Genomic DNA, 15,097 nt, shown 5'->3' with positions numbered 1-15,097 from the left:
TTTATAATCCAAAGACAGAATTGTCTAGGCTCCATTATCACCTGTTGTTCCTCTCCTTGGGGAATGGAAAACCATTTCGGCCCACGTCTTACGGTCATTTCTGCCTTGCCTAGCATACTTAGGAGTGCCACCATCAGTGGGAACCTCTCCTTAATTCTTTTCCTTTTCTCATCATCTCTTCTTGGCTTTGGGAAAAATAAGTTACTCCCTCAATCAAGAATTCGGATGCTGGGACTTCCCTGGTGGTCCAGGGGCTAAGACTCTGCATTCCCAATGCAGGGGGCCTGGGTTCCATCCCTGGTTGGGGAACTGGATCCCACATGCTGCAGCTAAGTTCACATGCCACAACTGAGAGTTCAATTGCAAGCCACAGCTAAAGATCCTGAGTGCTGAAACGAAGACCCAGCACAGCCAAATCAATCAATAAATATTAAAAAAAAAAAAAAGAGAATTCAGGTGCTCTATTCTATAAGAATTTCGATCCCTGGGTCGGGAAGATCCCCTGGAGGAGGGCATAGCCACCCACTCCAGTATTCTTACCTGGAGAATCCCCATGGACAGAGGAGACTGGTGTGTTACAGTGCATAGGGTCTCAAAGAGTCAGATACGACTGAAGTGACTGAGCAGGCGCGTGCAAATTCTGTGAGAAAGCAACAGCCCTGGCATTTCTGGTCCCCAGGTCTTTATATGATGCTCCCAGCTGGTCCCCAGAGGCCTGTTCATCTTCCTAGCTCTGTTACAAAGCATGTGCTGCCACTGTGTTTGGTGCTATCCAAATGGCAGTGGTCAATTCTGTCCCCCTGCCCCAGTGTTCCGACCCCAGTGATGCAAAGGGGAACTCCGACAAACAGAAGCAACCACACAAGCCATTTCCCAGGAGGTTATGATTTATTTTACATTATTGATGTGACAGGGAACAGGGCCAAGATTCCACCTCCAGGATCCAAGAGGAGGAACAACCAGGAGAATTATCTACATCAAAGATCAGGGGCAGAATCAGGGAGGGGTCTTCCTGGAAGTGGCTGGAACAGCACGGGCTCAGGCCACGGGAGCCAGGCCGATCTGGTTGTTGCCCCTATCGAAGACGGTGAAATACTGGCGGATGAAGACATCACCCAGGATCCAGAGGTCCCCAGAGGAGGTGGAGATGTCCATGCCCTCGAACCCGCTGGAGCAGATCCCGTTGCTCTGGAGGAAAGGAGAATAAAACCCGAGCTGGGACTCAGACCCTTTGGGGACAGGCGCTGGGGCCTGAGCATCCAGGACCATGGTGCGCTGCCAGCCACGTGCAAGGAGGAGCTTCCTGGCTCGTGCCTGGGGACTTGGCTCTTCCTGGCCTGGGGGTCTGCCTCTGTAAGCAACTCGCTGCTCTCTTGGTTTCCAGGGATTACCAGACATTATCCAGTGTTTCTGGCAGATGTACACACCTTGACGTCAGCATCAGAGCTAAGGGGTTTAGGGAGAACTCAGCTGCCGGGAAGGATTCTGGAAGCACTGGTGACACAGCCTTTTCTCATTATTCTGATCCCCACCAGTGGCAAACTGGATCAGCTGCTAGTCCTTTTCATCCACTAAGTCGCTGACTTTGTGACTTTGGCTGCATATTACAATCTCCTCTGGAACTTCAAGCCCTCTGCACCCCACCCCCTACCATGGCTTAGGCTCCACCCCTTCCTAATTAATCAGCATTGCTGGGGGAGGGACCTAGTTAGTTCTTATGGAATGACATCCACCCACTGGGCAAAACTACTTTCCCATCCAGCATTGTACTAGAAGGCAAGGTTTTCCTGGGTGCATCGGCACGACTGAGCGACTTCACTTTCACTTTCATGCATTGGAGAAGGAATGGCAACCCACTCCAGTATTCTTGCCTGGAGAATCCCAGGGACGGGAGAGCCTGGTGGGCTGCCGTCTATGGGGTCCAACAGAGTCGGACACGACTGAAGCGAATTAGCAGCAGCAGCAGCAGCAGCAGCAGCAGAGACTATAGGAGTGTCATAAGCCCTGACCCTATGGGAGGTGTGGTTTCCATTTGCCCAACACTTTGTAGCTTTGATGTGGGCAATCTCGCGTGATTACGATACCTGCACCCTGGTGTGGGGAAAGGTCTAGGTTTTAGATAAAGGAGGGATCCAGGGGCTAGTACCTTGCTGAAGAACCTGGGGCTAATCCCTGAGACCCAGAGCTTGGACTCCAGGGCCCACTTAGAAATCCTTTCACACCACCAACCTTTGCCTTGCTTTTCCTCCCTGGGGGTGCTGCCTCTCAATTCTCATTCGCACATTTATCTGTGATGTATTCTTTTTCTCTGGAGGCTGTCCAGAGCAGATGGAAGCTCCAGCTTGTGGAAGTGCCCTTGCCCTTGTGCCGAGGGGCAGTCTGTGTCCACATTCTGAGTGGGTACATCTAGTGGAAGGCCCAGAGTCCCCTTACCTGCAGGATGTAGGCGCTGGGGGGCACAGGGTACTGGACACCGTTGATGGTAAAGACAATGTCGGGCAGGCTGTCGATGGAAGAGCAGCTGATCACCACCTGGAAGGAACAAGGGTTAGCAGGGCTTTCATTGCTCGTGCGTGGCAGATCCACCACTTGAGTCTAGAACAGGGCAGTCAGGGCTGGACTTACTTCGCCAGAGGAATCCTCGCTGGCTCCAATGTAGCTCTGAATGTTGGAAATGGCAGTGGTTGGGCCGGCCAGCAGAGAGGTACCAGTGTCAACAATGGCCTGGCAGCCGTCGCTGCAAGCGATGGACTCTCCATTCATGGTGATGCTGAGGAAAAGAGGCAAGTCAGGGTCCCCTGAGCCCCTAGAGGGTACATCTCTCAAGGAGGAACCAGGTGACCCTGGTTCCTTCCCCATCCATTGGCCAATGCATAAAATTTCAGCTTCTCTTGTTCACACGCTCATTCTCTGAATTCATGTATTCTACCAGGAATTACTGAGTGCCTGCTCTGTGTTAGGCACAGGACATGCAAAGCCAAACAAGATGGGTGCACAGTTTCTGGCCTCAGGGAGCTCCTACTCTAGCTGGAAAGATAAATTATGATTGAGGAGGAGCAGGATGAGTAGGGGAATAGAACCCAAGCCAGGGTGAGGGTGCTGGTGTGGACCAAACCAGGGAAGGCTTCTCAGGGAAGTGGACACCCAAAGGTTGCTAGGGAGAAGAAGAGCTAGAGGAGGATATCACAGGTGGAGGTGACAGAGGGTGGGCAATGATGATGGAGTGATGGCCAGGTAAGTCCAGCCCTGACTGCCCTATTTACCCAAGGGGCAGGAGTTTGAGGAACTGATGGGGTTTTGGCATGGCTGGGGCAGACATAGGGAGATCAGTGTGTCTGTTTCCCCGGGACTGTCTTGGTTTAACTACTGAAAGGCTGGCATCTGAGGAAACTGCTCACTCCTGGGCAAACCTGGGCTATGGGTCACCCAAGCAGGCCAACTGCGGGCAGAGCAGCTAGAGGTTAAGGCTACCTGGGGGCAGACAGTCTTTGAAGTGGAAAGTGGAAGGAAATGTGTGTGTGTGTGTGAGTTGCTCAGTCTGTCCAACTCTCTGCGACCCCATGGACTGTAGCCTGCCAGGCTCCTCTGTCCATGGGATTCTCCAGGCAAGAATACTGGAGTTGTTTGCCATTCCCTTCTTCAGGGGATCTTCCTGACCCTGGACTGAATCTGTGTCTCCCACACTGAAGGTAGATTCTTTGCCGTCTGAGCCACCAGGGAAGCCAATGGGAGGAAATGTTTTGAAACAACTTCTCCACCATCTTGCCCTGACCTTAGACCAAAAGTGACAAGCCCCCTAAAAGCCAAGATGTATGGACAGGGGACTCCCCAATCTTCGTAGAGATTCTGGTAGACTGTCCTGTCTCTTTGCTCAGAAGGGAATTGGCTGTCTCATCCTTGCTGAGTCTCTGGGGTGTGGGGTCGGAGGGGGTGGTCCCAGACATTGCTTATCCTCCAGTGATGTGCCCTTCTCCGGGTCTCTCTTACTCGGCCAACTTTTACCTTCTCCTTCTGGAGCACATGTCCCTGTGCTGGCTGTTGCAGGGGGATGTTGGAATTCTTAGTTAATTATGAGTGTGTAAACAAATGCAGTCTGGGGCCCATGCCAGGATATAGCCCATCTACAATGACCTCACCTGTCCACAGTGATCTGCCAATAGCCCTCAACAGAAACAGGCACCCAGTTCAGACTTCCCGAGTAGTAAGAAGAATCGATGTCACCAAATATCACCACGCTGCCACTCTCTTCGTTGCTATGGAGAGTGGAGGGAAAACAGGAATTCATTCATACATTCACAATTCCAACTGAACATATGAACTGTGTGCATTCTAAGAGCTACTTTAAAAAAAAAAAACTTTTTGTTTTGTATTGGAGTATAGCTAATTAACAATGTTGTGATAGTTTCAGATGTACAGCAAAGGGACTCAGCTGTTACATATGCATGTATCCATTCTCCCCCAAACTCCCCTCCCATCCAGGCTGCCACATAACACTGAGCAGAGTTCCATGTGCTATACAGGAGGTCCTTGTTGGTTACCCATTTTAAATATACCAGTGTGTATATGTCCATCCCAAACTCCCTAACTATCCCTTTCTCCCATCATTTCCCCAGCAACCATAAACTAAGAGCTACTCTTAATTGGGATCTTGCCAATGTCAAGAGCTGAGCAGTGTGTGTGGTTCACAGGGTTTCTTATAATCCTGACACCAAGACCCATGCCTTGATCACTATTATTTCTGTTTTACACTGAAGTAACTGAGGCTCAGAGAGGTGGTGCAGTGTGCCCAAGGTCACACAGCCAGGGAGTCACAGAACCTGGGTCTTTTTGGTTCCAAAGTATGTGTGGTTTCCACCACATACGCTCTTTGCTGTGGGGACCTCAAGAGAAATAAATGAATGACGGTGTCTGCTCTTAAAGCCTTGACAATGTAGTTTATGGTTTGCAAATGTCTGCAGGCGTTTTTCATCGCCACGACTAGGTGGGGGTCGGGGGAGCCGCTGGCCTCTGGGAGGTGGAGGCCAGGGAGGCTGCCAAACATCCCAAAGCAGCCCCCAACAGCAAGAAATCATCTGGTCCAAAAATGTCAATAGTGCTGGGATTGCGAAACTTCAATCTAGTTGGCCCTATGTGAATTACCTAACTGCCCATAAAAACAGATTATGTTTAAGAGAATATTAAGTGGTCAAGAGAAAAAAAGGCTAAAAAGACCCTCCTATTGTACATTGCTGGAGTCCTGATTACTGGAATATTCATTGTATAAATCTCTGCAGTTTCAGTTTAGACAGGAAAGCAAATGTAGATGACACTAAGAAATTATTCAGCAAACAACTGGCCACAGACAGACCAACCACAGACAGATGATTCCACTCCCCTAACCCCACCCCACCTTCCTTGTAAACATCTGACAGTACCCTGAGATTATGGAACAGCCAATATCTTAAAAAAAAAAACCCATCAATGATGACAAATTGCTTCAAAAGAAAAGGATGTGAGTGTCAGAGGAAGGTTGAGTGTCTCAAGAAAGTCGATGACACAACCTCAGATATTCTGGCACAAACCTTTACTCAGCCAAAACCAAGGCTTGGTTATTCTTTATTAGAATTAATTCATAGCCACACCTGGAACCTAAATTTTGTTAACTAATAAAAGAAACTTGCTTTCATCATTTAAAAGTTTCTCTGTTCAAAGTCTAAATCCCAATCAAAACTTCTTTTCATTTATTGTTATGAACTTTTGGCTCCAATTTTAAGCGGATTCATTCTTTAAAAAAAAAATTTTTTTTTTTAATTTGGCTGCACCAAGTCTTAATCGGAGCATGTGGGATCTAGCTCCTGACCAAGGATCGAACCCTGGGCCCCTGCACTGGGAGTGCAGAATCCTAGCCACTGGACCACGAGGGAAGTCCCTAAGTGGACTCACGTTAAATGGTGGTCTTCTGGAGAGCAAGTAGCTAATGATATTTGACTTGCATAAAGCAAGGCGACAGAGAATCTTGCTAGTAAAATAAGACGATGAAGACTGTTCATCAGAGAGGAATTTGGCACTGTTCTCTCCAAAGATACACCTCTCAAGTCTAAGACACTGACCTTGCCAATCCCCCTGCTTGCCAAGATTCCAGCCCATCCAGCCTTCGACAGCCTCCTGCTGGACCCGGTGACCCGTGACCTCCTTGCTTCACTTACCTGCTCAGGTAGACAGAGAAGAGGTCTTGGGAAACCAGACCCTGGTCCCACATGTTGTCAAAAACAGGGGTGGCCCCGGAGGAGGAGATGCTGGGGTAGGCGAGACCCAGGATGCCGTCAAAGGGAGCATAGTACAGGAAGGAGCCGGGCTCTGTCTCACTCAGGCCAAAGATCTGGTTGGTGTCGCTGATGCCTCCGACCTGCGTGGGGGAACCAAGACGTTTCTCATTAGCTTGTGCTGACTGAGCACTGCGGGGTGCCTACCCTGGGCTCAGAGCATCCCCTGGTTCATTTCATGTAGGACTTGGCTTCCGGGGCATCAGGCTGGAAGGAGGGGAGAGGGATTAGCCCTGGAATTTCTTGTTATTCTGTTGGAAAGAACAACTGATGCTGATCCCCAGATGGGCACCGTCTGCGACTTGGTGTGAGAATGTGCTGCAGAACAGATGGTCACCATGTGTGTGTGCTTCTGAAGATCAGATGCAAAGCAGACGCTGGGCAAATCAGAACCCTGGACCCCTGCTGTGCCCTGGAAAGGCAGGGGATGCTTGTGGTGGAGCTTTTGTGACTTAGGGGGGCTGTGGGCTCAGGGAGGAGGAAGAAGAGGAGGTGCTAAAAGAGAACTGAGCCTTTTCCTACCTTCTTCCTACCCCTTCATAGCATTCAACTTGGGTGCTGACGCTGGCTTCTGGCTTCTGGCATTCCCCTACCTTACTACTTCTGCCCCCTACCCCACCGCCACCAGCCCCTCCAAAATATCTGTGGTATCTCTGCCACTTTCTGCATGCCCCAGTTAGGTTGCTTTTGTGATACAAAGACCCATATTGAAGGAGCTGCCACAGAGGGTGAGGAGGGGGTGGGAGGAAGTCTGTGCTGTGGCCTCCAAGGTCCCTGAAGTTGGAAGCTGTCCAGGATGAGGCAGCCAGCCAGAGTGTGCTTACCTGGACGGTGTCGTATCCAAGGATGCCTGTCATGCTGCCGGTTCCGTAGGTGATAGACAGTGTCTCGCTGGTGGCCTCATAGGTGGAAGAGTCTTGAGGGTTGAAGCGGTTGTGGTTGGCTGTGAGGACAAGAAGAGACATGGTCAAACTCCAAAAGCTGAGCCAGAGTCATGGGCTGAGGGTGCCTTCATTTTGGGTTGGATTTTGGAAGAGAAAGTTAACTTTTTTCTTTAGACTTTGGTGCCCTAGTGTTCCCAGGTTCCATTCCTGTCTGGTTGGACCAACTGGGATCATCTCACTGTGGATGGAAACTGCGGCTATGAAATGAAAAGATGCTTGCTCCTTGGAAGGAAAGCTATGACAAACCTAGACAGCATATTAAAAAGCAGAGACATCACTTTGCTGACAAAGGTCCCTATAGTCAAAGCTATGGTTTTTCCAGTAGTCATGTAGAAATGTGAGAGTTGGACCATTAAGCAGGCTGAGTACTGAAGATTTGATGCTTTTGAACTGTGGTGTTGGAGAAGACTCTTGAGAGTCCCTTGGACTGCAAGGAGATCAAACCAGTCAATCCTAAAGGAAATCAACCTTGAATATTCATTAGAGAGACTGATGCTGAAGCTGAAGCTCTAATACTTTGACCACCTGGTGTGAAGAGCTGACTCATTGGAAAAGACTCTGATGCTGGGAAAGATTGAAGGCAGAAGGAGAAGGGGGCGAACAGAGGATGAGATGATTGAATGGCATCATCGACATGATGAACCAGAGTTTGAGCAAACTCTGGGAGATGGTGAGGGGCAGGGAAGCCTGGCGTGCTTCAGTTCATGGGGTCACAAGGGGTTGGACATGACTGAGCGACTGAACAACAACAACTCTGATGGAAGGTCCTGCCAGGCTCGTGCTGACTGAAGCAGGCCCACAGTTGCCCATGTGCAGCTGCACACTCTGCCACTGGACTGAACTTCCTGAGGGCTGGGACCACATGTGATTCACCCCTTCATCCTCCAGGACACCTAAGCCTGGCACATAATAGGTGCTCAGTGAATGCTTTTGGAGTGGATCCCTGAGTGGCTTCAGTGGGCTTGAAATCAGACCTATGTGAGGCCCCTGAGCATTCGGGGCTCCCAGGTGACTCAGTGCCAGGGGCCTGGAGAGGGTGGGGGGACACTCACTGCAGGCTTCGCTGGAGCAGTAGATGGAGGGCACCCACAGGTTGGAGGAGCCTGTGTCAAAGATGACAGTGAAATCCTGAGCGGGGGTGCCGATGCCAATGGTGCCGAAGTACTCCGTCTGCCAGAGGGACACACAGCTCACCAACTGGGGACTCCCGAGCCTGGCCTCCCCAGACACTGTCGCTGGGTCTTCTTGGCCACATCCCACCTCCCCCTTCACTGGCCCCCTTTCCTTCATCTTTTGATCCAGTGCATCCCTCCATCCTTCAAGGCCCAGCCAGGTCTCCCTTCCTCCTTGAAGTCTTCCCTGATTGCAATCCTGTTAACCTCTGTCTATTCTCTTCTAAGCCTCATGAACACTCAACAATAACCTGCTGTCCCCTCTTGCCTTGAATGTCTTAGTCTTGTTATCCTAGAGAATGCACACTCTTGGATAGGGTAGAAACTTATCCAGCAGAGTAAATCTGTTCTTAGTCACTCAGTCGTGTCCAACCACCTTCAGCCTGATGGACTGTAGCCCACCAGGCTCCTCTGTCCGTGGGGTTTCCCAGGCAAGAATACTGGAGTGGCTTGCCATTTCCTACTCCAGGGGATCTTCCCAACCCAGGGATTGAACCCAGGTCTCTTGTGTCTCCTGCATTGGCAGGCAGATTCTTTACGACTAGCACCACCTGGGAAGCCCCAGCAGAGTAAATGCTTAAGCATTTTTTCTTTAAATTGTTGATGGGGAGATAAACAAGTCACCTAGAAGTGAAGACCCCTTGAGATACCTTATTCCTAAGTCTAGACGACTGCAGTGGGTTTAAGAAAGAGTATCCTTGGGACTTTCCTGGCAGTCTAGTGGCTAAGACTGCATGCTCCCAATGCAGGGGGCCTGGGTTCCATCCCTGGTCAGGGAATTAGATGCCCTCATGCCACAACTAGGAGTTTGCATGCTGCCACTAAGACCGGGTGCAGCCAAATAAATAAAAAAAGAAAGAAAGAGTATCTTCACGAATTTTATTCTTAGTGGCAGCAGTTTTTCCCTGGCCAGCTCTGCTCCAGCCACGCTGCTATGGTTCTTTCATGACCAGCTCATTCCCATCCCAGGGTCTTTGCACTTGGTATTTCTTGTGCTAAGAAAATGTTTATTCTAGATCTTTCCTTGGCTGACTCCTTCTTATCCATTCTTCAGCGCTCTAGTCAAATATCACCTCCATCAAGAGGCCCTCCCTGACTTCTTTATCTAAATTTGCCCCTGCCCCATTCTTTTGCTCCTTACTCCAATTGACTTTTTTACATTCCTCTTTATTTGTCTCTTATTTGTCTTTCCATCTAGAATATAAGCTCCAGGATCTTTGTTTAGTCACCATTGTTTCCCCAGCTCCTGGCATAGTCTTTGATAGAGAGTAGGTGTTTTATAAATATTTGTAAAGTGAACAAATGGGCTAACTTTACAAAGCTTTTACCAAGCTCTAACCAAAGGCCAGGCCCTGTTCTAAGCACTCAAAAAAACCCAACAAAACCCAAAATGAAAAAACTTCCCCCAAATCAACCCTCCCCCACTACATTACTGCTTGAATTACTCTAAACAACCCTCTGGTGGTGGATAGTAATAGTTCTGTCTTACAGACAAGAAAGCTGAGTCTCACTCAGACTTGTCCAAGGTCCCATGACTTGGAAACATGAGAGCCTAGACTTCCCTAGGTCTGGCAAATGTCATAGGCCAAGCTCTTAATGACAGGCAAGATTGCTTCACGACCTTGGCTTTCACCCAGGGGACGTATAGTATCCACTGAAAGGCAAGCCTGTTGGATCCGAAATGGAAGAGTCAGAATGATCTTCCTCAAACTCCAATCTGATCTTGTCAATCCCCGCCCCTAGTTAAGGTGATCTGGTGGCAATTAAGATGCCAAGCCTCATCCCCCCTACCCACTCTGGTCTGGCTCCACCCACCAGCCCCCATGGACACGGACCTCGCTTTGAAAATGGACTCTGGCTTCCATTCCTCAAATGCACTCTGCCCCCCGCTGTCACAGGGACTGGTGCAAGTCTTCCTGCTCTCTGGGACACTCTCCTGTCCTCTCGGAACTCCCCTCTCTCTTCCTTGCCCCAGGGAGCTGTCCCTGCCCATAATCTGTCTGCAGTTTGTGTGTCGGCTTCACTGGGTGGCCTTGGCCTGGTTGTGCTTGTCATGCTTTGTGAGGCTCCCTGATTATCATCTGTCTCTCCTGCTAGATTGTGGGACCCTGAGGCTCGTCCACTGCTGCTTCTCTGGGCCCAGCACAGAGCCTGACACACAGGAGGTGCTCCATCTAGGTAAGCACTAGATGAATGAATGAATAAATGAGTTGAAAGCAACACCTCTGACTGTGAGTTTTTCTACTCTCCCTGTGTCTCTGAGATCCAGGGAGCAGACCCTGGGTTACACTTGCCTAGGGGTTTAGAGCACTGGCCTGTCTTCCCAGACCCTGGGATCCCCCCTCTCTCCTCTAGGCTGAGTCCTTGGAGCTGGCCCGCTGCCTGCCCACACACTCACATCCAGGTAGTTCTGAAGGGGCTGGTCAGACACCAAGGTGGCGGCCTCCCGGATGTACTTGCTGCCCAGGTTGTATTTGTGTGTCCTCATGAATTCCTTCAGCTTGCCATTCTCGATCAGATTCTGTCTCAAGGACTTCTTTTTGACGAGTGGGATCCTGTGGCAGAGCATTTGCACACAGTTGGTTTGGAGGAAGAAGGGTGATTAGACAAAGGACCCACTCATGGGGTGCTGTGGAAGACCCGGAAGGAAAAGAAAGCTTGCCCAAGAGCACAAGAAAGAAGTCGAGAAGGGCGATGCTCCCATCTTTGGGCAGAGTAATGCAGACAAGAGAAGTGGTTGCTGGAAGTGGCCTGGCCCAGTGCTGGTGCTGAGAACCCTACCCAGCCTGGTCTGGAGGGTCTGTGCTGTTAACCATGTCTGCTGTGCTGCATCCCCCAATGAGCAGAGAAAAGAGGGTCCGGACGGATGCAGAGAGAGGAGTTGTGGGAGGGAAAAGGGAAGGACAGCAAAAGGAAATAACCCCAGGAAAACAGCTCTTGGTGCAGAGAGTCCCCCAGACTCACTTGACGACGCTGCACTCAGAGAGTGCCACCAAAGCAAGCAGGAGCAGCCACTTCATGGTTCTTCCTGGCTCCCAAATCTCCAGAGAAGGGAAGACGGCAAAGTGTACAGTAGCAGGCAGGAGCCGCTCCTTATATACAGCCCGAGTCCTCGGGCATGGCCTTATCAGCCACCAACGTCACCCATTACTCTCACCCTAAGCAGAAAGTTTCCTGATAAGATTGTCCCTGCCCTATGCCATGTTCAGAGTTTCCAGTTGAGTAGCTTTCCATTTGTTACGCAGACCTCGGGCTGGAATGACCCTGCAGAGAGCAAGCGGCCAAGTGGCGGCTTATTTCTTAAATAATAGAAGGCATCCAAACTCGATAAGCGGAATATTTCGACAAAATTGGTCCAAAGTGCACTGAATGTTGGAGAGATGTCAGAGGAGCTCCAGGTACCCGAATGGTCCTGGTGGGACAGAGTGGCTGTCCTTGAAGTGATGGGCCGTGTCCCCAGATCTGCAGTCCTCAAGCACATCCTTGGGTGGGTGGTTAGGACTCAGGACACATTTCCCCATGAAAAGATTGTTATATGGGGTTGCTGGATGTCTAGCTAGCATATGGGTCTTATTTTGCTCTTGCTGCTCGTGGCTCTTGGGCCGCGTCTTGGGAAAGTGGTGTGTGTAGTACAGAGCAAGGGGATGGGGTGGGTGGAAGAATGCTTCCAACCGTGGAGGAAGCAAACTTGAAACAGGCTGGGTTTGTCTGTGGAATCTGTGTCTCTCATTTTCTAAAACCCTTTTCTTCATACTGCTCCTCTCCCATGCTCTTGGTTACTCAAAGCCTCTGAGACCCCATTTGGGTCTGACTCCCAAGTGCTCCATGCTTAAAACTTGACTGAATCAGCTGCAGTGGGCCAAAGAAATCCAGGCAAATTCACACTAGGGTGTGAATGACTGAGAAAAGTTCTCTCTCTTCCTCTCTCTCTTTTTGGCTGTGCCTCATGACATGCTAGATCTTCGTTCCCTCACCAGGGACCAAACCCATGCCCCCTGCAGTGGAAGCATGGAGTGAAAAGCTCTCTTAAAAAGGATGCTTTCTAGCTCAATGGATTCTTCTTCCCTTTGTGAGGTTTATTCAGTGGACCAAGTGGAGTGAGAAGCTTGATGTAGGAATTTTGGTGAGGGGGTAGGAGGTGGGGAGGTCACAAGTAGGTAGCAAGACCTGTCTGTGGGTCTTGTTCTGATAACAGATTCCCTGGGCCACATCTGGTTTTTCCAACAGTGGGAAACACAGATACTATAAAACTCCAATTTCCCTAGGGCCTCTGGATGAGCATGGAGGGGTGGGCAGTGCGAATCAAGTTCTGGGCCAGTGGTGAGCCTAACTACAAAGCATGTTTGCATTCAAAACATACCCATGAAGACACCTCTGTGCCCCGATCATGGATCCTTGATCTGTATTTTGCATTTTCTCATCTTTTAGTGCCTGCTTCCTCTCTGCTGTCTTTTCCTCCCCTTCGAGCATTTCTTCTTTGAGCTATGCTGTCACTTTTGGGCACGTCTCAGTGCTTCTAGGAGGAGCTGATGGTCCTGAAGATGCCTGCCTAGGTCCTGGGAACAGCAGATGGAAACCCTGGCTCAAGACTCTCCCGGGGCGGGTCGGGGAGAGGCATGTTCTGGGGGCTGGCCGGGGTCTTTAGAGGTACTTGGTGTCTCACGCTGAGCAGTAGGTACGTGGGTGCTCATGTACTCATGTGTAGGTTATGCATATATGAAACTCTTTACGATACTTTAAAAAAAGTAAAAGGAGGCTCTGCATACTTTTCAGCTTAGAAATGGAGGCAACTGAGGTTGGGTGGAGCAGGGTGAGTCAGGGAACCCTCAGGGTTGAGATGTGGGCAATGAACCATGAAGAAGATTACGTGTGTTTTATTCATCTTTCATCTCCCTCTGTGAATTATATGGTGCATCAAGTGTTCAACACAGCGCTTTAATTAATCCCATGTAAGCTCGGCTTAGTTAAGAGCAGCTTGGGAGTGTACTCAGCAGGATCATGATTTCACAGTTAGCGGTTTCTGCCGTTTGCCAGCCATTGCAGTAACTGACACAAGAAGGGCTTCATTCACGTGTTTCTCTTCCTTGACAGTGAGGAGAGATGCGGGAGTTTAGATTCACTACTCTTAACTCGTTGTGGTAAGTGATATTATTATTCCCATTTTACAGATGAAGAAACTGAGGTCCAGAGAGGCTGTGCCACTTGCCTGAGGTGACACAGGTGAGAAGTGACTGAGCAAGGGCTTGAATCTGGATCCCTATCTCTCCCCATGCTTGCTCCCTTGTGTACCCACTAACTGGGGTTTACTGGAGGCTGTTGGAGAAGGCAATGGCAGCCCACTCCAGTACTGTTGCCTGGAAAATCCCATGGATGGAGGAGCCTGGTAGGCTGCAGTCCATGGGGTCACTAAGAGTCGGGCACGACTGAGCGACTTCACTTTCACTTTTCACTTTCATGCATTGGAGAAGGAAATGGCAACCTACTCCAGTATTCTTGCCTGGAGAATCCCAGGGACAGAGGAGCCTAGTGGGCTGCTGTCTATGGGGTTGCACAGAGTCGGACACGACTGAAGCGACTTAGCAGCAGCAGCAGTAGAAGAATCTCAGGAAGAGCTCTGGCTTCAAATCTGGGTTTGAATCCCAGCCTTACCTCTGAATAACTTCCAGACCTGGAGCTACTGATCCAGTCTCTGAGACTCAGTTTTTTCATCTGTAAAAGGGGGATAATAGTACCACCAATTCCATGGGATTGTTGTGAGGATTAAGTACAGAGTCCTCACCAGCCATACACGTACTGTGGCTGAAATAAAAAGTTCTGATCAGGATGCTGAGCAAGCAGAACGTTCCTCTGTTGCAGGCGGGGAACTTGAGATGTTATGGCCACTTTGGAGAACAGTTTAGTAGTTTCTTATCAAGTCAATATGTACCTACCATTTAGCCCAGAAACCACCCTCCTGGGTATTTACTGAAAAGAAATGAAAAAACATATGTCCCCACAAAGACCACTCAAATGTTTATAAGAGCTATTTTCATAATAGCCCCGAACTGGAAACAACTCAGTTTTCTTTAGCAGATCCTTGGGTAAGTGAAGAGGGCACAGCCAACTATGGAAGACCATCAGTGATAGAAACAGAAGAACTGAATCTCACGGGCGTTATGCAGAGTGAAAGTCCAGATGCAAAGGCTACATTTGTAGGATTCTATTTATATGACATCCTGGAAAAGGCTAAATAATGGGAATAGAAAATGGGTCCATGGTTTCTAGGGGCTGGGGTCAGAGTAGAAGACCAACTACAAGGGGCCATAGGGGAACTATGCGGGGTGATGAAAATAGTCTAGATTCACCTGAAGAGGTGGATTTCACTCAGTGACAATAGACCAGACACATCTGACTTTACAGCAGGTAAAGTGCTAAGCCAGAGATGGCCACACTGTAGGAGTGAAGACAGAACTGGGCACCAAGCACTGCCCAGGGCCATGGAGGCCTTGGCTGGGACACATAAAATGATGCAATCCTACAAAAGAAAACAAAACAGAAAAGAACAACTGATCATCATCTCTGCTTCTGTTTTGGTCCTTTGAACCATGAGTAAAATATGTCCATACTCCATGTCTGTGGCAGGGGTGACAAGATTGGCGGGTGGCGGCAAAACTCCAAGGAGCTGGGTGGGGACTGTGAA

At 49.6% G+C, this 15,097-nt stretch overlaps 2 protein-coding genes across 3 annotated transcripts in view; one reads left to right on the top strand and one right to left on the bottom strand.

The window, feature by feature from the left end:
- VWCE (von Willebrand factor C and EGF domains) overlaps positions 1 to 15,097 on the top strand; it is a 54,806-nt gene that overhangs the window by 38,520 nt on the left and 1,189 nt on the right. Inside the window, exons 20-21 of one of the 2 annotated variants that reach the window (XM_025286479.2) lie at positions 10,516 to 10,596; positions 13,587 to 13,638. In XM_025286479.2, coding sequence (XP_025142264.1) covers positions 10,516 to 10,596; positions 13,587 to 13,633 — 128 coding nt within the window. In that variant the 3' untranslated portion in view covers positions 13,634 to 13,638. Of the gene's footprint in view, positions 1 to 10,515; positions 10,953 to 13,586; positions 13,639 to 15,097 lie in introns of those variants that run through there. The other variant, XM_025286480.2, reaches the window with a different exon arrangement.
- Positions 870 to 11,511, bottom strand: LOC102415339 (pepsin A). The gene is made up of 9 exons (XM_006076569.3): positions 11,383 to 11,511; positions 10,817 to 10,973; positions 8,299 to 8,416; positions 7,127 to 7,245; positions 6,186 to 6,385; positions 4,137 to 4,253; positions 2,626 to 2,770; positions 2,434 to 2,532; positions 870 to 1,188 (listed from the first exon to the last, which is right to left on the bottom strand). Exons 1-9 carry the CDS (start codon positions 11,436 to 11,438, stop codon positions 1,039 to 1,041), a joined length of 1,161 nt encoding a protein of 386 aa, XP_006076631.2. The 5' UTR covers positions 11,439 to 11,511; the 3' UTR covers positions 870 to 1,038.

Source organism: Bubalus bubalis, chromosome 5 (genome assembly GCF_019923935.1).
Source record: "Bubalus bubalis isolate 160015118507 breed Murrah chromosome 5, NDDB_SH_1, whole genome shotgun sequence".
Classification (NCBI taxonomy): Eukaryota; Metazoa; Chordata; class Mammalia; order Artiodactyla; family Bovidae; genus Bubalus; species Bubalus bubalis.
This window is presented reverse-complemented; position numbering and strand designations above follow the sequence as displayed.